This window comes from Hippoglossus hippoglossus, chromosome 18 (genome assembly GCF_009819705.1).
Source record: "Hippoglossus hippoglossus isolate fHipHip1 chromosome 18, fHipHip1.pri, whole genome shotgun sequence".
In the NCBI taxonomy this organism is placed as follows: Eukaryota; Metazoa; Chordata; class Actinopteri; order Pleuronectiformes; family Pleuronectidae; genus Hippoglossus; species Hippoglossus hippoglossus.
In genome coordinates, this window is record NC_047168.1 from 10,503,700 (window position 1) to 10,527,356 (window position 23,657).

Sequence of the window (23,657 nt, forward strand, 5' to 3'; positions counted from 1 at the left end):
TGAGTGTGACGCACATGCTCGGGTTCTTCAGCATGTGTAACTGAAACTATAACCAGGCTTATATTAATTAATGAAAGTGTAATGGGTGCAGCTCAAATTGCACTTATGTGAATCTTAACCCTAACCCCCACACATGATTTGAGATATTGATATTTATTGTTATTTACGGTCATAGCTTCTCTCCAACATAAACTACCGTAGAAGATGTGCATTGTCGACCTTGTGGGGAGGAACTACTGCAGATAAAAGGACACAACCATCATAAAACCATAGTAACGCTTTCATCAAAATCCTTTGTGTAAATGTTTTAGTGTCTTGTCTTTTCTTCCTTTACCTATTTCCCCCCCTTTGTTGTTCTGGGACTTATTTGCTGTTTACACTGATATTTTGGTCAGAGAGTTTTTCTTTTGCCACATTCTTGCATAAAAGTCAAGACGAAGGCAGTAAAATCAAAAAGACTTTTGGTATTTGACATATGATATTTATATGTTTGCATGCCTGCTGTTACCCAATATGGTTATCAACGGGGAGGAAACGTCTCTGTCCCTCCCCACATGCATCATCACTGTCATCATCACTCTGACGTTTCAACTTGAGGTCATCAGCCTAATTAGTCATACATCTGACGGGACCTGGCAGTAATAATTACCTCTATGGGTCATTTAATCAAGTTATTATGTACAACCAGTGGAGAAAATGACGTAAAACTACATGATGGTGCTCGAGTTAAGTACCTGGTTAGATTCCTTTATAGTTTACATTGAACCATGACTGTGACATTATCATACTGGGCTGTTGTGTTCATATAATATTCACGAACACAGTCATATAAAGACCACTGTCGAAGTGAACCTGAAACCTGAAACCCCCCCACCTTGGTGTGTTGACAGGAAAACTCAAACCACTTCCTCAACAAGTAACAAGCAGTTTCGGATTTATTTTTCAAAAAGGCAGGCAAAACTGTGACACTAGAACAAATGTAAAAAAAAAAAATTCAAACTCTTTTACTTTTTTTTTATATCTCTTCATATCTGTGTTGTTTGCTGAAGAAGCTGGTTTGCTTTTACAAAAGTGGCTACGGCAAATTACAAATATGTACATACAAGTATTTGCATTTAAAAAGAAATATGTTCCGTGTGAGATGCGGTCTGTTTTCAGATCTTCCTCTCGAGTGCAGGGTTTTGTCCAACACTCCCGTGAAATGTTTAGTTCCAGCTCTTGAAGAACTGCTTGAAGATGATGGTCTCGTGCCCCTGTGGCAGAATCTCCACCTGCAGCACAAAGCACATCAAGGGTTTGAGGAGAGTGACGTGTTTTCTGAACCTTTTCAAGTAATAACACAAATTAAAATGATGAACCTGAACATGAGCAGAATATGTCTCCTTTAAAATCATGGCTGCAGGAGCAAGTGTAATGATGTTCACAGAAAGTCAGAGGTTGTAATGCTTTCTTAACCTCCTACGGGCTTTATGTGTCTTGTTAAAGAGCGATGAGCAGTACCTGTGTTTTCATCCTGGGGTACTTCATTTGCTCGATGAAGTTATCTGCCATCTGCAGGGCCTCCCTCTTCTCCTCGGCGTTCGCTCCCTTACCTGACACCAAAAGAAAAAGCGGCCTTTAAAACGTTCCACCTTCCAACAAACCGTTATGTCACATTCAGGTGTTCTTCAGGTCTGTTCAGGTGCATCTGCCGGCCTCGCTGCTTAAGCATCAATCATTTTTCAAGACGCTCATTAAATTTTCATCCGACTGGACACCGAATATCACGAGCTTCTAACCACTATCACTTTCCCTTGGTTTGCATTTCAGGCAGCAGATGTTCCTCCGGGGGTCAAGCAGCGTTTCCTCACCTTTCCACACGAAGACCTTTCCGTTGGCGCCGTTGTCCAGGATGAAGCAGTCGTCACGAACCAGCAGCTCCTTGGCAAACGGGCACTTCTCCGAAACTTTGGTCACCGCCAGGGAACCTGTGGCGTCTGACACCTGTGGAGAAAACGTACGCGGGTTTACGTTTTTGCTTAGTGGAAAATTAATGGGGGCCCCTTCATGGAGCCAGACCTGGGTGGGGATAGCGTCCTTTGAATGGCAGGACTCAAACAACATAGAGCCGCCACCACACGTGAGGAACGGCATAGCGGTGTGTGTGGGGGGGTGGCAGGCAAAGGGCAGGATCCTGGACTAACTGACCCCCAGCTGCGCAGTATAGCTCTTGGGACGTGGAAAATCACCTCTTTGGCACAAAGGGGCCCAGTTTAGGTGGTTTGGACATCTTATCAAGAGGCCTCCTGGGTTTACCGGGCACGGAGGCCTGCAGGGGTAGAACCTGACCTCTCTAGAGAGCCTAAAAATCCCATTTGGCCCTGGGAACGCCTCAGGATCCCCCTGGAGGACGTGGAAAACGTGGAGAGCTTCCTCCCCGACCCGATTTCAGATAAGTGGAAGTGGATGTACGGATGGAGAACAGATGTAAATGGTAGTTTTGAGATATCAGTGCAGATGAGGTTACCTTGTAGAGCGAGGCAGAGTTAGAAGCGTCTGCTTTGCTGTCCTCTTCGGACGTACTCTCTGCCAGAGCTGGCATCTGTCCCAGGACCTGCTCATCAACACAGGAAAACCTTAAAAATCTGTTTTCTGGATTCATGTAACTTTCTTTCAAGTATTTCTTGGTTGCAACTGTTGACGTGGAAAGCATAGAAATCGTAAGAATTGAGTTGTCTAAGTAATACGTGACAAAATTCAAATTCTTCACAATTCTGTATTTACCTTGAGCATCTCCTCAGGCTCCTCCCCTTCGTTGGAATCCATGATTTTTGCTTTACCGTGTCTGTCCGTGTCACGAATCAAGGAGGCGATCTCGCGCACTTTCTGCTTCTCGAACATGTTGGCCTGCGATCCGATCCACGACACAATTGTCTGGAAAGCAGTGAGGCCGCATCAGGAAAACGAGGAAAGGAAACTGACGGTTTCAGCTTCATCTCATTAGAATGTTATTATATTCTGCATGTCCATCTTTATCTGAGTGTCCTCACCTCTCCCAGGTCCAGGATGAAGCAGTCTCCCTTGTTGAAGCTGCTCCAGGACATCTCCACCTCCTTGGCACGGATGTTGCGTTTCCCCTTGATTTGGTACAACCTGTGCACCGTCCCCGAGCCCTGAGGCCTCCTGAAGCCCGACTCCACACCACCCTCCTGACAAAGAAGAGATTTTAAGTAAAGAAACGCCTGGTGGCTCTTAATCTTTTTTCTTTTTTAATATTTGATGTTATTTCACCTGCTGGGAAATGTCACAGAGATTTCAGGTTTAATATCACTGTTTGTTTTAACAAGATACACTTGGCATCTGTCATAAATGCACTTTGGCACAGAGGCTATAACACTGTATGTAGGGCGCAGTGAAATTATAAAAGACCTTATCTAACAATAACAGAGGCCAGATAATATAAAAATGATATGAGACACAACACTGACCCACGGTCAATATAATAAATTGCGTTTGATCGAAGACATTACGTAAAAAAGGTTTCTTTCTTCAGTTTCTCCGTAGGTGAATTTGCAAGATTATCTTGCAACAATTACAAGATAATCAATATGCAAACATGAAATATACCTATATAAATATCGATGAAGATTTAAAAACATACATTTTTAGTCTGTTGTTATATTTTATTTTAAATTCTGCATATGTGTCTTTAAATTTTAGCCCTATATTGGCTTGAATTCATTTTAATTGCATTAGTAAAATGTAATTTAACCTAGAGTTAAAAACTTTTGTGCCTGATGATATTTCACTTTTTCTAACGTGTCAACATCCAGAGTCAGATCCCTGGTGCTCACCTTGTAGCTGACTCCTCTGGGGAAGAGCGTCATGAACTCCGGGGTCTCGAAGCCCTGGATGTGCCGGTGCTGGACGGGGTCGCCGCCCAGGAAGTTGTCCAGCTGGGTGGCCAGCATGGCACCCGCCACCTGCTCGTCCCGAGACGACTTCTCACCTGCAGCCAAACAACAGAAGAACAAAAATATAAAGTACAAAAATGCTTGGACACAGAAAAACGTGTCAGAATGATGAAAACCTTTTTGTGAAAAGTTTGTATCAATCTTTTCTGTGAGATTGAGGGAGACAAATGAGGAAACAGAGTGAGTGACAGAGGTGATGGGTCATAAAGAGACCGAGACAACACAGAGGCCGTTAACTGTGAACGAGTGGAGGAGGGTTCAGAGCGTGAAGGGCCCTCAACCAGCTTTGTGTTTCCGAAGCACCACATACATGCTGGAAACAACAGCCACATTTGAGCACTGTCCCTGTCCTCCTGCAGTTTTAATGAGCCCCGCTCTCTTGTCATCCGTCCATCCCCGTCCTCACACAATGAAGCCGCGGGTCAGTGTTGTGTCTCGTGTGTCATCGCTTTCATTAGCGGGGTGGGGGGGGGAGTTATTAGCTTCTCGAGCGCAGCACTGGGCCAGGGTTGGATGTGTAGTAAACACTGGACGGTGGTTAAAGAGTAAAACAAGACACACAAGAGGCCATTTATTCTCCTTCCCTGTCAAAAATCCTGGTAACTACATTACCCACAATGCAAACCGGTTGCTGACAGATTCAGGTGTAACTCCACACCCTCATTTCTTTTTACATTTTCCAACTTGAGGTGGTTTATCAGATCCATAGACTGTATATGAAGATTGACGGCACGACTGCGCCCCCAAAAAGTGAATCCAAGGTGTCTTCGTCGCCTCCTGGTGGCTGGCTGCAGTATAGGTCATAAATCCCACCTCTGCACAAAATGGCAGCGTTCATATCTGCAATGTTTTAGCTTTAGCTGCATTGTCTCTTGTTAAAGTGGAAACTCCAGATGTGTCTCCGCCTCTCTCACCTATCCACATGTGCAGGTCGGCCCCCAGCTCGCCGCGGTTCTCCAGCACCAGATAGGAGTCCCCGTTGTAGAAGGCCCCCACCTCGGAGGGATCCAGCAGCACGGCCTTCATCTTCTCCACCCTCCACACCCGCAGGCCCGGCTGCCGGACCTCGGGGCCGAACTGACCCGGTGCTGCCTGGAACGGGAGCATTCTGCAAGAGGAGAAGAAGAAGAAGAAGACGAGTAGTAAGACAAGAGGAAAGAAGAAGTTGGCCAAAACAGGAAGTAGATAGGCTGCGTCATTGTCACCATTTGGGAAGTCATGCCTGGTTTTTGGTTGGTTTGAGGAGAAGTAGAAGCAGAAGTCAAATCCACAAGGGTTTGATACATGAGGGAAGTGACTGACATGTCACGATCAGATGATGAGGGAGTATTTTTCTTGCTTCTGACTCCAATCTAGAAATATGAAACTCCTTGAACTCCTCTGAGTGACTGAAGAGGTGGATTTTGAGATGCGGGTGGAACAAAACATGTTGTGGAGGATGTGGTCGGAGTGATGAGCGCTTTAACACCAAATGAGGGGTTGTGTTGCTGCCTAAAGACCACGGGCTACGTTACATCACTTTTTATGCAACACAACACCAAGCGAGCTGCACACCAACACAACCTTATAGTGTCATTGCACACAAAAAGCCCAGGTGTGGCTGTATACATGCTGGATCATGTCGCAGGGAGGGACTAACCATTGTAATTTACTTTTCTCTCACTGTGTCACATATTTTCGCATCGTTACACACAGCAAAAAAAAACCCTGCAGTGTGGACGTTAACAGACTAAATGTGTGAGGCGACCACAACACCGTCTCCTCCTGTGTGCTAGTGGCTTACTGTGCTACTTTACCAAACTGAAACCCAACAAGGTTTGTAGACAGATGAGTAGAGTTACTGCTGCTTTTCTCCTTATTGTCTCATTCTGTCCCCCTTGTTGTGGCGTATAAAATCACACGTGTTGTCAGTATTGTGATTTTCAGGTATAAAAAGCAAATGATTGCTTCATAAATAGAAGCTGAAACAAAAGAATATGCTTAGATGTATATCTAAGAGAAAAGAGTAAAGGTTAATATCGACACCTCCCACTAAAACTCTTCACAAAGGAATTACTACAGCCAGTGAATTACCAAACAGTTGAGGCAACAGCTTTTTAGCAGGTTGGACTTTGTATACTGGTCTGCATTTAAAAATGTATTTCATTATCATATTGTTTAATGTATTAATTTGTATGAATGACTTTTAGGATGAGTGAATAATCAAATAATTAAAAAACGTTATTCTAGTCAATTGACCGAAAATAACTTCAGGTCCTCTTACTAACTTTTCCCAGGGCTTTCAACCACATCTAATGATCTTGGTTATAAGATGGAGATAAAATCCCACCTAACCTCAGTTACAGCATGAACTACAGTATCCACGGCCAAGAATTAACTTTCACACTTCAAATTATTGTTGCTTGACCCCAGGACGGGAACAAATTCTAACTCAAGGTCCACTTGGTATCAGATCACATGGCCTTCCTCAGCAGATCGTGATAACCCAGCTCATCTGGAGGTTATGAACTCTTATGTTGCTACGGTAACGGTAGGTCATGTGATTGATTGCACCACCTCAATCTCCAGAGGAAAACCATGGAGAGTAGTTAAAAGCCCCCAAAATAATCTGAGTAAGGGGCGCTTGAGTTTATTTATTTTATTTATTATTTTTTTGCTTCCTTTCTTTCGAGGTTTTCAGGTTTATGACATTATTAAATAAACTCAGATATTATAGTGTTCAAATAAACATTAACACAAAACTCATTTAACTATATAACCTTTATATAAGCAGTTTGCGTTTGAATGCCACTGGCACCAAACCATGATGATAACGCAGGATCAGTGGTGATATCTCTCTGACACAACGCGCTGCTGCCAACAGTGTTAAACGTTAGTCATGATGTCGCCGTGTGGTCAGTCACACAGGATGCTAACATGCTCGCAGTCAACATGTTGGGGATCTTCACCCTTTTGGTTCAGTGTGTTAGCATGTGTAGCTTGGCGCTGGAATGTGCTGGCATTAGCTTCTTTGGGCTAAAGGCTAACCTCAGCATGCTAAATGCTACTGCAGGAATGCTAGATGCTACTGTCAGCATCTTGGCTGATATTAGCATTTAGCCTTCGGAGGCTCTGTACCTGAAAGCTAATTTAGCATTTTTTATAATTTTTCTAAATCAAATTAGATCAGATCAGATCCGATGCAGACAACTGTTCATTTTGACAAACATTTTTTTACGTGGTGCTAATTCACACGTGACTGTGTCAGACCACCACCTGCACAAACATGAATGAAACATAAAATGAAATAACCATTGAACACAACAGAGACAGCTTCCCTCTGTCAAACTGAATGATTCACTCTCCTCTCCACACATGCTGGATATCAATTATTAGTTTTACCCCCGAGCACGTGATCAATCAATTGATGCTGAACCCTGCAGAGATAGAGACAGCGGAGTGGAGGAGGAGCATCTGACGGAGCGAGCAGACAGGAGAAGGCCCCGGGGCGGCGCACCACATGCAGGGGCCCTCGGGTTAAGGTCACAATGCCTGCTCCAAGAGTAAGTAAAGACCCCGGTCCACTTAACTGTAAGATCTGCTCTGGTACCTGCGGCATGCTGTCTGACTCCAGCTCCATCCTGAGGGTCCACTGGCCTGTGAGTGTCTGGGGACGCGAGGGGTTCGTCTGTTTGCTCTCACCTGGCCCGGTTAGCTTATATGCTGGAGGTAACTGGAGCCGGCGTGTTGTAAGCCTACCTGCAGGGCGTGTGCATGTGAGTGTGTGTTGGGGGATGCGAGGGTCAGGTTCCTGCTTCCTGGCTAAGGCTAAACACCAAGTGGATAATTACTGGAGAGCGGGCCGCTGGCTCCTCCATCTTTCCACTCTCCCCTTCTCCTCTGGCTCCAGTCCTCCTCCTCCTCCTCCTTTATCCCCGTATGACTTCTCACTAACCACGACGCTTTATAACCATAGAGTATGTTTCATTGTTTATATTCTGGCATAGACAACAGACTTTAAATTGACTGAAACAGAACTGAAACAAAGAGGTTTCCAAGAATAAAGGAAGTCTTTCAAATGTCAAGAGAAAACAAAGCACCATGAGAAAAGAGATACTTGTCCTGTCGGTGTCGAACATTAGAGCAGTTTCATTTGTAGCCTCTGGTTGTGTGGAGGAGACAGAGAGACATAGAGACAGAGAGACAGATTGGACAGAAAAGGTTAGATGGAGACAGGAGGTCACAGATCTACAGCTGCAGGGGTCACTGAGTCACTCAGTCATTCATGTGTTAATAAGCAGACAGAAATGTGAGAGCTGACAATGCAACAGAGGAAGGTGTGTGTGTGTGTGTGTGTGTGTGTGTGTGTGTGTGTGGTTATGAGATTAGAGGATTTGAAACGAGACAGACTGACGCAGGAAGCGGATGAGAAAACAGAGAGATGAAAAAAAAAAAGAACTATATGATCATATGTAAGATAAATTACACTTTTACAGTTGTCGTGAACTTTGGTTTTTAATTTACATTTCATCAAACTTCTACATCTCCTCCTCTGACATAAAGTACAAGATCTCAGAGGCTGTTACCTCCTCAACACCCCACCCTTACCTTATATCGAGGAAGTTGTGAAACAGCTGCAAGTGAGACCTGGATTATAGGAAGTGAGACAGAGAGGGAGGAGGAGGAGGAAAAGAGACTAAAGGAAAAGAGACCAAAGGTTAGGGATTTCCCCGACTGATAAAATGAGAGCGTAGCAGAGAGTTAGTTTGAATGAACAGATGCATGTGCGACAAAGTGGAGGAACTAAAGAGTCGTCGTCCCGCTGTGAGTCTCCTCAGCTGAAATTCAGGAATGTGAGGAGCAAACAGAGACAGAAACAGGAAAACACCAGGAACATACTGTACACTAAGAAAAAAAGGAAGAAGAACAAACAGGACTGACTTAAAGATCTTACAGAAGAAAAGAATAAAAACAACTTTACTTTAACCTTACCTTAGAGAGTGAGTGAGCAGTGGGACACAAACACGTCTGAGCAGAGAAGGCAGAGAAATCCAGTCATGCAAAGAGAAACACGTCCCTAAACACACAAATTCTTTCACACACACACACACACACACACACACACACACACAAGATATGTCCTGCCTCTGTCTGCGGCGGCCTTAGCCCAGCCCCCAACAACAGAAGGAGGAATAACCGAAACCTGATTGAATCAGGACTTGAAGTGGAGGGAGACTTCAAAAGCAAAGCAGGCTTGTTTCAGAAAGTAAATACCAAGCTAATAAAACCAAACTAGCAACTTCTTTTGTGTTTCTTTCTTTGAAAAATTACAAAATGTCTTCAAAATCCATTAAACTCCTCTTCCTCAGCTTCCTCACCACTACTTACTGTGGGATAAATATTATGCCATATTCCCGAAACTCAGAAAAGATTTGAAAGGTTGAAATCTAATAAAAAAAAGGTTTAGCATGATTTAAATTAAGTTTTGAAGTCTGATCTGAAACTCTCAAAATGAGGGTGTGAGAAAAAGTCAGGATCCCGGAGGCCGGGGCGTTTGCTTGTAACCTTTTTGTTTGCTTTCGTTCATTAATTCAAATACTTTCTGTAAAGCATAACTTTTTTCTCTTTAAAAATATGATCCCAGACTCTCACCAGGCAGCCTCGCATTAATGACTCACTTCACAGTTGGAAAATATCGCCATAGCAACTGACCCAAATACAGTTGTTAGTCATGCGTGTTTCTCCCCCCCCAGTTAAACACGCCTTTATGTATGTGCAAGTGTAGGCAGCACATCAAGGGGTCGAGTGATTCATAATTTCTACAGGTGAACGTTACACAAGGCGGGGGGGGGACCCACTGGGTGAGCCCACTGATTATCTCCTCGAGGGTGTGTATACTTACTATAGATGATATCATCCTCCTCACCAAACAATTTAACTTATCTATAAACATCACGCCCTCAAACGAGGGTCCTTCCAAGTTCATAAAGTCCATGTTCCCGCTTTGAGTTGAGAAAACGCTGAGTCAGTTGAGTCTGTGACTGGAATTTTCCATTTCACGTACGACTAAATCAACTGAAGTACATTGGATGGTTTAGAAAATCGTTTTTTTAAGTTTAACCAATTAAGATTTTTAACAAAACCATTTAAATACTGTTTACGCAAGTAAAGTATCATCGTCGCTGCAGTACTGTCAGTTTCCATTGATGCATTTTGAACTTATTCATTATCTTATCTCCTATAGGGGCTGTATTTAGGAACCCCTCACACTTTAAAGCAGAGGTCACTTATCGATAGACCCAGGATCCGAACCTGTAACCGATAAATCCTTGAGAATTGTTCAATTCTACGTTCAATTCTACGCTAAACGACAGATTTTCACCTCAGATGGTTGAAGTGACTCAGCAGATAAACCAGCCTCCAATAATCAATATGATCCTGTTTCTAGAAGATCTGGGGCCAGTGTCTTCATTATTAGTTGTGAATGAGCCTGATTTGTTAAGGAGCAGGTGGGATCACAGCGCCCCCAGGTGGATGGGACATGTTAGTTTCACTCTATATACATATATTTATATCTATATACAATCTGAAACGTGCAGTACCTTTACTTTTGCCACTTTAAGTGCATTTTGTTGTATGTAAGTAAACTTCAGTAATGTTTACAAGTACATTGATAGAAAAAGTCTGTCCTCTTAAGTTTTATTTTTTTATGCTTTTCTGCTATAATTGATTGTAATCAGCATCAAGCATTTTTCACTCAAGATAAATGGGCCTTTATCAGACCTACATATTATAAGACAATCAATAAAGGTACTTATTATAAAAATAGCATTATACAGTATCTATGTTTAGATGCTATTTAGTGGTTTCAGCTATAATTCAAACATTTTTCAAGATGTCTAAATATTTTCACACATCAGATTTTACCCACATGTGAAATAAATCTAGTCAAATACTTTTTCCATTCCCCAGACAACATGTTACAAACGTGTGACAAAACAGGCAGAAACATGTAGTAAAACTTTTATTCTTTTTCCAAGTCAAAAAACAAACAGAACAAAGATACAGAGAATGAGATAATGAATCGATTTCTATACAGTGGCAATTTTAAGTTAAACCTTCCTTTGCCCAGACGTGGCGTCCTTCCTCCGCTCGAAACCCTGTCTCACCTCTGGACACACACTAACCGCACACACATACACACTTTCAATCATTCATACACCCTGGGAGTCCCAGCGCCCTGAATTGACCGGACGGCACACAGTTAAGACGACAGGATTGGATGCAAGCATAGTGGACAAAACGTGACATTTAAGTGGCTTAAAAGGAAACAAGCTCCACCACAATATGAACGAAGTGCAGCAACCAACCAACCCTGCTTCATCTCAAAGGCCAGAGGATGCGTCCCTGTCAATTCAAGACGACCCAATCGGAAGCAACGTTTCACAAAATTAGACGAAACACTTTCAAAAACAGAACGCAAAAATAATCACTGGTTGCATTTTTTTTTACTTCCTCGGGACTCCCAGTAGGATCAGATACATCCCCCACCCTCCCCCACGTCACTGGTACGTACACTGGAAGAAAAAAGAAACACTGATTTCAGAAATGAGGATGACTTGTGGATGAAGAGAGAAGAGGGAGGCAACCCAGCTCATCCAAAAATAATAAATCAGAAACCGCAACGAATGATCAAATTGGAACGAGGAGGGAAAGGGGGGGGAAAAAATTGTTCCATTGTCATCAAGCATACAGACCAAACTGGGTCGAGTCGTGTGAGAAAGCACCCATATTCAAAAGAAAGGTCACACTAATGTAGTGGGTAAGGTTTATTTTTTAAGAGAGGCCCAAAAGGGATGTTTCTTTGGACGATCTCTGCTTAAAAGAAAAATAAACTGTTTCACTCTGTTCTGAAGAAAAAATGTCACAACTTTTTGTTTTGTCCATGTAACCGAAGCGATGCCACAACCCGGCGGGAGCATGCGACATTTTCGTACAACTGTTCGTGAAAAGAGCCGTCGCTATGATGGCTGGACTATTGGGGGAGAGCAGAGGGAGGTGGAAACAAAAACAAAAAAACGCACTCCCCTCCGTCCCCTGCCCCTTCATCCACAGTATATGAACACGAGCCTCCTGCATACAAGGTTCACAAAGTCACCAAAAGCAAACAAGAGAAACCCCCCCCCTCAAAAAAAAAATAATAACAAATTGAAATTCTTAATTTTTCTCTATTCATATTCACACAGAATAGCAGTTAACCTTTTCTTAAATAAACTGAATAGTCCAAATAAACCTGGGTACACGTCAACTATTAGAAATGGGACGAAGATTATCAAAGAAGTGGGAGGGAATCCAAAAAGACAAATTTCAACCTAAAGTTTGATTAAAACGCATTAACATGTGCTACTCATGCAAAACAATGACAGAAGCAGCAACGCCAAACTGGTATCCCTCGTCCGTGTGCGCCCCAGTTCATCCGAGAATCAAACTTAAAGACAGAATAATAATTCTCACGATTATTTTCTTCCATATAAATCTTTAAATTCCCAATGTCATGGGAAGAATAGTATCTGGAAAAGTTTTTTTAGTTTTAGTATTTTTTTTTTTTTTTGCTTTTGATGCACAAGTCTGCAAAATGGTAGAGGACAAGAGGATGCTGGTGGGTGCTTTCATGACATCTTTGAAGTTTTGTCTTTGGGGTGTGAAGGCGGAAGATGGGAGGGCGATGGGTACACGCACCTACGTAGTTAACGATGTTCAGAGTTAAATTTCCTTCCAAGCCAGTTTCTCTCTCCTATAATGTATATATATATATATCATCCAACTCGCCGGCAGACAATCCGACCCATCAAACACCTAAAACTCCATCTTCTTTTACAAAATGCCACCAAACCTGGCAGCAACTGGACTTTAACAAAATAAGCAAAAGGTCTAACAAGATACACCTTGGTGAAAAATGCAGTAAACAAAGTCTAAACCTTACCTCCTTGATTTTCTTTAGAGCTTATGCTTTAGTGATGAATACAATCCACTCAGCTTTTCAAAAAAAGGCTTTTGGCAAAGTGTATGCTTTCCAGCAACGACTATACACCCAACATTTAGAGAATGAGAGAGAGACTGGATGTAATACACTAGAAAGTTAAAAAGGGACATGTTCTCCCCCTCATGTGTTCACCACATCCTCCTCTCCTTTTCATTCCCTCTTGGGATCTGCAGTTTTGCTTCAACATCCCATGTGAAAATTAAAAAACTATTTCAAAAGGCAGCCTTTTTTTTTCCTTCAGGCAAAGCAGTTCAAGTCTTTCACATCATAGTTTTATTTTTGATTTTTGGGGGGCAACAGTTGGGACCCCTGTGGCTAAAAACACTGCCACCTCCAGCTGGTTAAAATGCGCTGTCCTTCAAGTGTCCTCCGTGAGGTGACACGGGGTTTTCAGGTGCCCCTCCTCCTCCGCGGTGGCTCATCAGTTGGTCTCCTCGTCGCTGTCGTCGGGGCTGATGGCCGGGCTGTAGGTGGGTGAGGTGGGGCTGTATCCAGGGGAGGTGGGGCTGTAGGTGGAGCCTTTAGGACTAGTTGGCGAGTACGTAGGAGACGTGGGTGAATACTTGGGTGAGGTTGGGGAGTAAGTCGGGGAGGTAGGGGAGTATTTGGGGCTGGTGGGGGTGTAGGTCGGAGAGGTCGGAGAGTAGGTAGGAGAGGTGGGGCTGTATTTCGGCGTTGTTGGGGAGTAGGTGGGAGAGGTAGGGGAATACTTCGGAGATGTTGGGGAGTACTTTGGAGAGGTAGGGGAGTACTTGGGAGAGGTGGGAGTGTACTCCGGGGAGCTGGGGCTGTATGAGGGTGAAGTCGGGGTGTATTTGGGGGAGGTGGGGGAGTAGGAGGGCGAGCTGGGGCTGTATGAGGGCGAGCTGGGTGTGTAGGTGGGTGACTGCGGGGTATAGCGCGGACTGGAAGGAGAGTATGAGGGAGAGGTTGGGGAGTACGAGGGAGAGGTGGGAGAGTAGTTGGGGCTGGTCGGGGTGTAGTTGGGGGAGGTTGGAGAGTAAGAGGGCGACGTCGGGGAGTAGGAGGGGGAGGTGGGGGAGTAACTGGGAGAGGTGGGAGTGTAGTTTGGTGATGTGGGGCTGTAGCTCGGACTGGTTGGCGAGTAGGAGGGAGAGGTGGGGGAGTAGGAGGGGGAGGTGGGAGAGTAAGAGGGGGAGGTGGGAGAGTATGAAGGTGAAGTGGGTGAGTAAGAGGGGGAGGTGGGAGAGTAGCTGGGTGATGTCGGGCTGTAACTCGGCGATGTCGGGCTGTAGCTTGGCGAGGTGGGAGAGTAGGACGGGGAGGTGGGGGAGTAAGACGGGGAGGTGGGGGAGTAAGATGGAGAGGTGGGGGAATAGGAGGGAGATGTGGGCGAATAGGAGGGAGAAGTTGGGGAGTAACTGGGCGAAGTGGGGGAGTAGGAAGGAGAGGTCGGGCTGTAGTTGGGGCTGGTGGGGGAGTAAGAGGGAGAGGTTGGGGAGTAGGAGGGAGATGTTGGGGAGTAGCCTGGGCTCTGTGGGGTGTAGCCACCAGGGGACCGAGGCTCGTAGGCCGGTGAGGTGGGCGAGTAGTTTGGTGACATGGCTCCACCTGGTGATAAAAACAAAGAATGAAGAGTTAAGAATGAAGAAAACAAAAGGAGGAGTACCCCATGGCTCCATCCTTGGGCTACTATTAGGTCTTAAGGATTTAAATACACTTTTGTTTTGAACGAACTCATGTTTCCAAAATGTCTGCAGTGTCTAACCTGGAGATGGGATGTACGGGCTTGCAGGTCCGGGAGAACCTGGGGAGCCAGGAGTCGGGGACCAGGCAGGGGAGTAGCCGGGAGAGAAGCCACTTGCGTCTGATGCTGCGCTGGGAGAGAAACCGGCTGCACCAGGAGTCATGCCGCTTCCTGGAGGAGGAAAGACGAAAAGAAAGGGGGGGAAAAAAGTCAGCGAATGACAACACACACAAGGACAAGAGCTAAAGACTCCTGCACATATACTCACCAACACCAGGAGACCAGGCGCCGTAGGCTGGTGTAGCCCCAGTGTTCCACGGTGTCATGGCGGGTGACATGCCACTCATGGGACTCGCCACTGTGCCAAAGAACATTCCAGTGGCTGCAAAAAAAAAAGATAAGAAAACCAAACATAAATTTCATAGCACTCACACTATATAGGAAAACAAAACGGCAATGTACCAAACAAATCTCTCCACTTACGTCCAGCCACGCTGATACCAGGCATGTTTGTGGGAATCTCCATCCCGTATTTGCACTTCTCAGCATCCAACAGCAAATCAAAGCAGCCGGTACCGGCCGGGGCGAGCTGGCCCAGCATGATGTTCTCTGACACCCCCTTCATGGGGTCACATTCACCGTGTGCTGATGCCTCCATCAACACATCCACCTTAAGAGGGGAATGCAAAAAAGAGGTATTGAGAAAACAAAGTCTAGTTTCTTCTAAAAATCATTCAGTGATTGATTCTCTTCTCACCGTCTCTTCAAAGGAACACTTCATAAGCGGTCCTGTGTCTTGACGGTTGATGCCGTGACGTGTGATGGCCATCAAGTGACCGCGGCAGGTCATGGTGTCACAGAGCAGAGCCAAGTGACGGTAGTTGACGTAGGAACCGTCAAAGGAGATGACGTGGTTCAACTCCCTCTCCAGAGCCTTTCGCACAGCCTCAATTCCCAGGACCTGTAAGAGAAGAGACAGGGGAGGAGACGGAATGAATATCAATGACAACTTACTACGATTCTACTGTTTAGACAAAACCAGTTAGTGTTTGTACCGTGAAGATCTCCACAATGTCGTTGGAGGTGGTTCGGACGGGATCCACGTCCTTCTCGCTCAGGACTCTCATGAGACTCACTCCGTCCGTCTCCAGGATCCACTCCTGCAGGGCCTTGAACTCACCTTCCTCGGTGATTATGATCTTCTTCTTGTTGTCAGTCTGGGGCAAGTGCATGTACACCTGGAGGAGAGGAGGTTGACCATTGACTCAGAGCCACAGACAGGTACGTTTTTTATGTATGAATAGTGTGTAGAAAATAAACTACATGCTTTCACTTTGTCTAATCTGTTACCTTGCTGATCTGCTCAATGCCTTGTAGGGTCATGTCCGTCAGCATGTTGGACTCGATGCATCTCAAGAACACGTCGTCGTCCATTTTGTCCACCACCTCCTCATCCTAGACCAGGAAAATGACGTTATTGGCAATTTGTCCCACTACGGTGAGATTGTATTATTATTATTGAATATATCATCATTACACACCTCGTTGAACTTGTTCTCGTCGCTGTTCATGATTCTGATTCGCAGAACGAGCTTCTCAGCATTGTCGTCATTGAAGATACAATTCAGATCATCTCCAAATCCTTCAGAGAGAGAGAGAGAGAGAGAACCACGATGAAATCAGGGGAAAGGGCTTCACTCACTCAAATTCAAAACGAGAGCATGTGTAAGCAACCGACCTGCATTGATCTTCTCTGCGATCTGTTCCATAGTTAGTTTGCGATCAGTCATGTGCTTGCGGTCAAGCTCGATACGGAGCAGCCATGGCGAAATGCGCGTCACATCAAAGTCGGGCATTTCATAGTAGACGTTCACCCACTCCTGGTCCTCGGCCACCACGGTGTTCTGGGGGTTGGGGTCGTAGTAGATGGCAGTGTTGGCTGTCACCTGAGAAAAAAAAGGCAAATTTTAAAGCTTTAAATAAGGATGAATTTCTTTTTGCTTTAATACAATATCATCTGTAGTATCATTAGCACATAAGGAGGAACAGTCCAGTAATGTGAAACTGACCTTTCGGAGTGTGGTGTGCTCCAGTCGACAGAGGATGTCTTTGGCCCTCTCAGCGTCACGTGCAGCCTGACCCAGCAGGAAGACCGTCAGCGAGGGCGTCTTGGGCCTCTTGGAGATGTTGATCAACTCCTTAAGACGAGGCACACCAAGTGTTACGTTCTTGGCTGACACACCGGCGTAATGGAAAGTGTTCAGGGTCATCTGAGTAGCTGGTTCTCCCAGCGACTGAGCAGCCAGAGCGCCGACCATTTCACCTGGGTGGGCCTGAGGAAGAAGAGGTAAACGTATGATCATTGTTTTGAAATAAAAGAATAATAATAATGTCTAACTGTTTCACAGAGATCTGACAACTCACAATGGACTGGTTGAACTTGGTCTCAATCTCTCCCAGCAGCCAGTCGAAAGCCTCGGTGGAAAGGCGGAACTCCTCCGTCATGCGTTTGGAGCAGAGCGTGGAGCGCAGGTGGATGTTGAAGAGCAGAGTGGCGTTCTTCTGGGCCTGTCGGCTCAGCGGGTCCTCGCCGTTCACAATCACCAGCTTCTTGCTAAGATCTTGAAGACCTGAGGATCAGAATACAAAGAGCTTGAAACTCATGAGGAGTAAACTGGAGAACAGTTGTCTTTTTCTTCTCACCGTTATTTCACTTTCCTTATAGTAAGAAATTAAGCTAAACGTGATAATTTCCACACTTTATAAGACTTCTTCTAAGACTTGAGCTGTACTTCTTATGCAACAGCTGTGGATTCCCCTGCTGGCTTTACGTGGCTTTAAAGAGCAGCTGAGGTCGAGCCACGACTTCTTAGCTCTAATTCTATTTATCCACGTGGTTCACAAAATCCTGTAGCCAAAGATATGCATTGAATGCATGATTGCTGAATGCATTAGCAGCCAATTTAAGTGTAAGTGGAGAAAAAAGTGGCCAATGATGTCGAATATATTCATGCCACGTTTGTTTTTGGCTTACCCTCGACCACTCTGAGAGGATTCAGGTCTGTTGGGGTCCGAGCGTTGATGCGGAAGATCTTCTGAGCATTCCAGATCATTCTGGCCAGGTTGCATGGCAGCACCACCTGCAGGCGAGGAGAAATGTTGCATTTTTTCCCCACTGTATGAGCAGTAGATTCTTTAAAGAGCATAAGTGTGCACAGATGTGATCAGTCACCTTGCTGTCCCCTGTGGGGAAAATGGCCCGAAGGATCTCCCGGTCCTCCTTCATTTGATCAAACTCTCTCTCCAAGACACTTTGCACATTGGCGTTGGTCAGGACGTCTTTAACCACGTCCTCCTGCAGCATCCGCCTCAGTGCGCGCTCATTAGTGCAGTCAAATCTGAACCTAAACAGAAAAGACGAGACAAATGTTAAACCACTGACTATACACAAACAAACAAGGGATCAACGCAAGTTAAACCAAACAAAGGGAGGTTCTTTGAGCCTGAATATCAGGCTAAAACAAACCTCGGTTTGTTATTAGACAACACTTAAACTGTAGGTGTGTGTGTGTGACTCACTTCTTTTCAAAGGCCTTGTGTGAGGGTTTGAGAGTTGCCAGATTTTGGAACTCGACATTCTCTCCTGCCAGGCCGTCTTCACCGTAACGCAGCTGGACCACCTGGTTGATGGAGTTACGCACTGTGCCGTCATACTTCACCATCACAGACTCCATAGACTTGATCAGACGACGCTGGATGTAACCTATTGGGGCAGAGACGATTTTCACATTTAAAACACTGAGTAAGTCTGGTCATTACTAAACAAAAGTCACTAACGGCACAACTCCATAAATGTATGAAATTCTTGTTTCCCTATTTTCTTCCCAGATGCTCAGACTCACCAGTCTCAGCAGTCTTGACAGCTGTATCAATCAGACCCTCTCTGCCTCCCATGGCGTGGAAGAAGAACTCAGTTGGTGTCAGGCCAGCCAGGTAGGAGTTCTCCACAAAGCCTCTACTCTCAGGACCGTAGTCATCTTTAATGAAGTGAGGCAGCGTGCGGTGTTTGAAGCCGAAGGGGATTCTTTTACCCTCCACGTTCTGTTGCCCCACCACAGCGATAACCTAGATAAAGGAGGGAATAACAGAGGTAAAGGGATAGTCAGAACAACTGTATCCCATTAAATCAAATTCATCTATTGTGAGGTAAATATAGTATACGGTTGACTCTCTTACCTGTGAGATGTTAATCTTTGAACCCTTAGAACCGGCCACCACCATGGACTTGAAGTTGTTGTACTCAGACAGAGACTTCTGGGCTGAGGATCCCGTTTTGTCACGAGCGTCGTTGAGGATACGATTGACCTGGTTCTCAAAGGTCTGCCTCAGCGTGTTACCAGGGGTCGGCTCCAGCTCGTTGTTGTGGGCTTTCTCGATGACCTGGGAGGTGGAAAGCAAAGGTAAATTACATTTTCTGGACTAAAGTTTCCCCTGAACAGTTGGTCAAACTGTGCAGAAATTACATGTGCTTACTTCTATCACATCCTGTTTGGCTTTCTTGATGGTATTCTGGATGTCAAGGTAGGTTTTGGCATCAGCAATGGAGTCACCGATACCAATGGAATGACCTGGAGGAGATACGAGGAATAAACTTGTAAATATGGAAAACTACAATTGATACAAAAGGTTTGTTGCAAAATCATTCAATACCACTATAAGAGTAAATAACATGTATTTAAATGTGACTGTTCTCACCCTCGATGAGCAGCCAGTTGTTGACTACAGTCTGAATGTTGGAGTAGAAGAGCCTGGTGATGTCGTGGCCCATCTCCAGGTAGGAGATGTGGACAAGGGAGCCGGCTGAGGTTCCGAGCGACTTCTTACACAGGATGCCCATGATCAACTCGCCATTCTCCACGATGACCTATACGAGTAGAATGTGAGGTTAGTTGCACTGTCACCACTTTCTCTTCATTGAGCTATACTGAATTGTTCACGGCTTCGTACCTTGGTGTCCCCTGGTGAGATGTGTTTGTAAGGACCGCTGTCCTCCTCGTCGGGGTGGGTGCTGTGTGTGCGGATGACGTTGATGTGTCCTGGAATGATGAGACTGAAGATCTGCTTGCCTGTCCACAGTGGACGTGGCTTGATGATGGCCGGTTGGGGCATTTTCCCGTCCCAGGTGGAGAGGAACATGAGGAGGTTCATGACTTCCCCCTGTGGTGGCAAAACACACAGTGAGTGGAAAGACCCTGATGGAACACATGAAACCACCACTACATGTTCTTGAGGTTAATGTGCGAGTTGCCACCAGTGTCCTTACCCTTTCTAAGAAGACGTCTCTCTTTGTGAATTTGCGCACGGCTGTGAGTGTGTCCTGCACGATACCCATGACGGGCCTGTTGGACTGGGGTGTGACGATCATACGTGGCACCATGGCCAGCTCCTGAATCTCTGCCCTCGTCTCGAGGGACTGAGGTAGGTGGAGGTTCATCTCATCCCCGTCAAAGTCAGCATTGTATGGGGTGGTGACACTGGAGGGAGAAGAGAGACTAGGATGTTAAAGTCGCTAAACATCATTTGCAAACACTTATTACAGCCATTTGTATTCAGACCAAATAACAATTTACAACTAAATTAAATTGAAGGCAATAACACAAATCATGTCTACGCCAAACTTTTTAGGAGTGTGCTCAGGTATTAAATAAATTACTTTATTTAAAATGTAATACAAGACTAGGTCTGGTCTTCATATGGTACCTGAGGTTGAGTCGAAACGTGGACCAGGGCAGAATCCGAACCCTGTGCCCCATCATGGACATTTTATGTAGTGTAGGCTGTCGGTTGAAGATGACGATGTCACCATCACACATGTGCCTTTCCACCTAAACGGAGAGAAAGAAAACAGTTTTTGTCAGATTGAAATAAATCTTTAAATAAAAGACATTCCGAGTTAAACACATTGTTGCTAAACAAGTGCTTTGTATTTCTTGCCTTGTAGCCGATCTGCAGATGAAGGTCACTTGGTTTGGGATGGAAGCGCAGGTCAATTCTGTCTCCGTTGTCACGAATGATGTATTTGGCTCCTGGGTACTGGCTGTTGCCTCGTCGCACCAGCTCTTGAAGTCTAAGAAAAGTCAGAATTGGTAAGTAAATCTGCCGCCATCAAACTTTTCAGGTTTTTACACATCAAATACGCTGGTGTACCTGTCAATGTTAAAGGGTGTGACAATTTCCGGGAAGGTCATGTTGGCTGCAATGGACCGCGGTACGCCCACTTGGTCGATTTGCAGGTTGGGGTCTGGGGTGATGACAGTTCGAGCGGAGAAATCCACACGCTTGCCCATTAGGTTACCTCGGACTCGCCCCTCCTTTCCCTTTAAACGTTGCTTAAGGGATTTGAGAGGGCGGCCAGATTTTTGCATTGCCTGAGAAAATAAAACATTAAAATGTCAGCACACATTCTTTGGGTTGATATCTGACAGTATGTTGAAAGGCACCGAGGTTCTCACGTACCCTCGGCAGGCCGGGCAATTCATTGTCCACCATTGTGGCTACGTGAAACTGAAGCAGCTTCACATCCTCAGCTATGACGTGAGCCGCTGCACCGCTCTGCTCGTTTCTTCTCAGTTGGTTGTTGATCTTAACAATATCAGCCAGCTTGTGGGTCAAGTCGTCCTTTAAAATAGAAGTCAGTTGTTACCCAATAGTGTAGATTATAAACAACAACCAAACCTTCAGCAGCAGATATCACCGTCTTACCTGGTTGCGAGCAGATCCCTGCATGACGACTGCAGGCCTCACAGCCAGTGGAGGCACAGGCAGCACAGTCAGAATCATCCATTCAGGACGGGCGAACTTGGGATCCATGCCCAAGATGAAGACCTCTTCATCAGAGATGCGCTTGAAGATCTCGTGGACACGCTCAGGATTCAGCAGGATTTTCTTCTCCTGTGAATCTTCATTAACGTGTTTCCACTCAGCGAACAGCTCCAGGCCAGAGCGTCTGATGCGTGGCTGGTAGCGCCCACAGCCACCGTGACCCTGCGTAGGACACAAAGCAAAGAGTGGAGGTCAGATATGAGAAATCAATGACATGAGCAGGTCAGGAGATGTTGAGAGCTGAAACACACAGTAACTATGACATTCAGACACGACCCAAATACCTTCTCTTTAGAAATGTCCTCCTCTGTCTCGTGTTGCTCCATTCCAAATTTGTTGTCCATCTCCTCCCCTCCTTCACAGATGTTTTTTCCTTTGCACAGCTCGTACACGTGTGTCAAGCGCTTTCGTGGCTGCCCTTTAGATTTTACCAGGATATCTTTAATCTTTGGGTTGTTCTGCAGGCAACAACAAATGGAACAAATCAAGCAACAAAACCTCAGAAAAATACGACTGAAATTATACATTGAAAATATCAGTGTTTAAAATTAAAGTGTGTACTGTAATATGCTGAATATTATACTTACATTATCCACTAATAGCTTGGAGCAAAAGAAACACACACATCGGAGAACCTTCATGATCTTTGTTACGAAGCCGACATGGAAAACTGGCTTTGCCAGTTCTATGTGTCCAAAGTGGCCTGGACACTCTGTCATGTTGCCTGAGGGAGCATTTCAAAACATGAACTTAGGACACCAGCTTACTGATCAATAACACGTTATTAGCATGAAATGCTAACACCACACTGTACCTGCACATGTCTGACATCTTCCCGTTCTGTCTATGACACCTTGTCTTGGGTCCATAAGGCCGCCAAGTTTAGGACGTCCTCCTTCTGTTGTTTCGGGGTACTTGATCCCCCCTTCTGTGACGGACAACCGTTTCTGGAGAAGAAAATAAAGCTAAGCTAAGTATGTTGTCGCTTCGATAACCAGCACTTCTTAATAATCAATTCAAGCATTAAAACAGTACAAATTGTGTTTTAAAAATAGAAATCAGTTTTAATAAGAAAATGTTACATTACAAGAATAACAGGGGGCTCAGCACATGATAGCTTGGATAATGTTGTGCTTTAAGTTTGTTCGAGCTTCCTGCAGCATGCTAGTTAACACAAGCTCCACTAGCCTGACACAGCTAGCTAGGCTAGGCTAACAGCAACAGCAAGAATTCCCATTGTACGCAGAACCATGTCTTCTCTGTATGTGCCGAACTAGGACATTAGTCGCTATAAGAGTGTGCGTGTGATCGGTGTGATAGTCAACAAAAGAAACCCCCGCTCCCCGAACAGAAAACATACAAGCTCATCTGGGCTGATGATGCCGAACTGAACTCTCTTGATCGTGCGCAGTGGGCATGCGCTGTCGCCGGAGGGCGGTCCGTGCATCCTGTCTATTCAAAGAGACGCGTCCTTCCTCGGCACGCCGCTTTATGAGCAGGAACAGTCGTTTAACGGCCACCACGGCTCCGGTCTGGCCGCCAAAAGGGACCGGAAAGGCTCCGGAGGCGATATCCCACGGAGCGCAGCTGGAGGCTGCCGTAGTGGAGCAATTAATAGTGTTTTTGATCCAGATGGTTTAGACCGAAACGCTCCCCCCTTTTTTTAGGTCTAACCTCTGTGGCGCTCTCAGCGCTTGTGAGCGCTGAATGGACCAGCGCTCTGTTATATAGACCGAGCGCTTGCTACGGGGCTGCACACTCAAAAAGGCAGGGGCTGCCACTTCGAAGCACGGGGCGTGGCTCTCTGTAGTAAAACGCTCATTGGCCATTCAAGACGTTCACGTGAATAATTCAGTTTGTCACACGCACAGCCAATGAGAGAGCACGTTTGTTCTCTCGACGAATCAGAGCCAAAGGCGGGCGTGATTCAATCTGAACTCCTCTCTATTGGCTTTCTTCAAACCAAGTAGGCGGGACGTTGATTAATTTGCATCCGGGAAATGAATATTACATTTGCCCGCGCTCTATTCGTCTGCCACGTCATCAATATTAAGTAGGACAGGAGCGGTGACCAATGGCCGCGAGGAAACGA

General features: G+C 45.4%; 2 protein-coding genes across 3 annotated transcripts; both read right to left on the bottom strand.

Moving 5' to 3' along the window:
* Positions 1 to 914: 914 nt before the first annotated feature.
* On the bottom strand, positions 915 to 9,090 carry LOC117752067 (macrophage-capping protein-like). Of its 2 annotated transcripts, XR_004611978.1 has the most exons (10): positions 8,925 to 9,090; positions 4,868 to 5,061; positions 3,834 to 3,988; positions 3,030 to 3,188; positions 2,764 to 2,913; positions 2,507 to 2,593; positions 1,851 to 1,983; positions 1,501 to 1,592; positions 1,153 to 1,271; positions 921 to 981 (listed from the first exon to the last, which is right to left on the bottom strand). XR_004611978.1 is itself a non-coding variant. In XM_034569222.1 (9 exons), exons 2-9 carry the CDS (start codon positions 5,058 to 5,060, stop codon positions 1,206 to 1,208), a joined length of 1,035 nt encoding a protein of 344 aa, XP_034425113.1. In that variant the 5' UTR covers position 5,061; positions 8,925 to 9,090; the 3' UTR covers positions 915 to 1,205. The 2 variants fall into 2 exon arrangements, 1 of the variants encoding a protein (XP_034425113.1); XM_034569222.1 differs by having other exon boundaries at positions 915 to 1,271.
* Positions 9,091 to 10,941: 1,851 nt separating this feature from the next.
* On the bottom strand, positions 10,942 to 23,263 carry polr2a (polymerase (RNA) II (DNA directed) polypeptide A). The gene is made up of 29 exons (XM_034569142.1): positions 22,926 to 23,263; positions 22,380 to 22,512; positions 22,153 to 22,289; positions 21,850 to 22,023; positions 21,446 to 21,727; positions 21,200 to 21,361; positions 20,891 to 21,111; positions 20,678 to 20,810; positions 20,444 to 20,568; positions 20,007 to 20,217; positions 19,691 to 19,900; positions 19,439 to 19,607; positions 19,217 to 19,311; positions 18,920 to 19,123; positions 18,586 to 18,808; positions 18,263 to 18,446; positions 17,916 to 18,087; positions 17,718 to 17,823; positions 17,108 to 17,313; positions 16,753 to 17,016; positions 16,422 to 16,629; positions 16,225 to 16,325; positions 16,034 to 16,138; positions 15,739 to 15,921; positions 15,441 to 15,644; positions 15,167 to 15,353; positions 14,952 to 15,065; positions 14,705 to 14,854; positions 10,942 to 14,547 (listed from the first exon to the last, which is right to left on the bottom strand). The coding sequence occupies exons 1-29, from the start codon at positions 23,010 to 23,012 to the stop codon at positions 13,397 to 13,399; spliced, it is 5,901 nt and encodes a 1,966-aa protein (XP_034425033.1). The 5' UTR covers positions 23,013 to 23,263; the 3' UTR covers positions 10,942 to 13,396.
* Between the last annotated feature and the right edge of the window lie 394 nt (positions 23,264 to 23,657).

Coding starts and splice junctions, on each gene's coding strand:
- LOC117752067 (XM_034569222.1), bottom strand. CDS start 5,060: ATGCTCCCGTTCCAGGCAGCACCGGGTCAGTTCGGCCCCGAGGTCCGG. Junction 1,984..2,506: donor ACTCTGCCTCGCTCTACAAG/GTAACCTCATCT, acceptor TTTTCTCCACAG/GTGTCAGACGCCACAGGTTC. Junction 1,593..1,850: donor AAAGGTCTTCGTGTGGAAAG/GTGAGGAAACGC, acceptor TTTTGGTGTCAG/GTAAGGGAGCGAACGCCGAG.
- polr2a (XM_034569142.1), bottom strand. CDS start 23,012: ATGCACGGACCGCCCTCCGGCGACAGCGCATGCCCACTGCGCACGATC. Junction 22,513..22,925: donor TCATCAGCCCAGATGAGCTT/GTATGTTTTCTG, acceptor TTTCTTCTCCAG/AAACGGTTGTCCGTCACAGA. Junction 21,112..21,199: donor AATTGCCCGGCCTGCCGAGG/GTACGTGAGAAC, acceptor TTATTTTCTCAG/GCAATGCAAAAATCTGGCCG.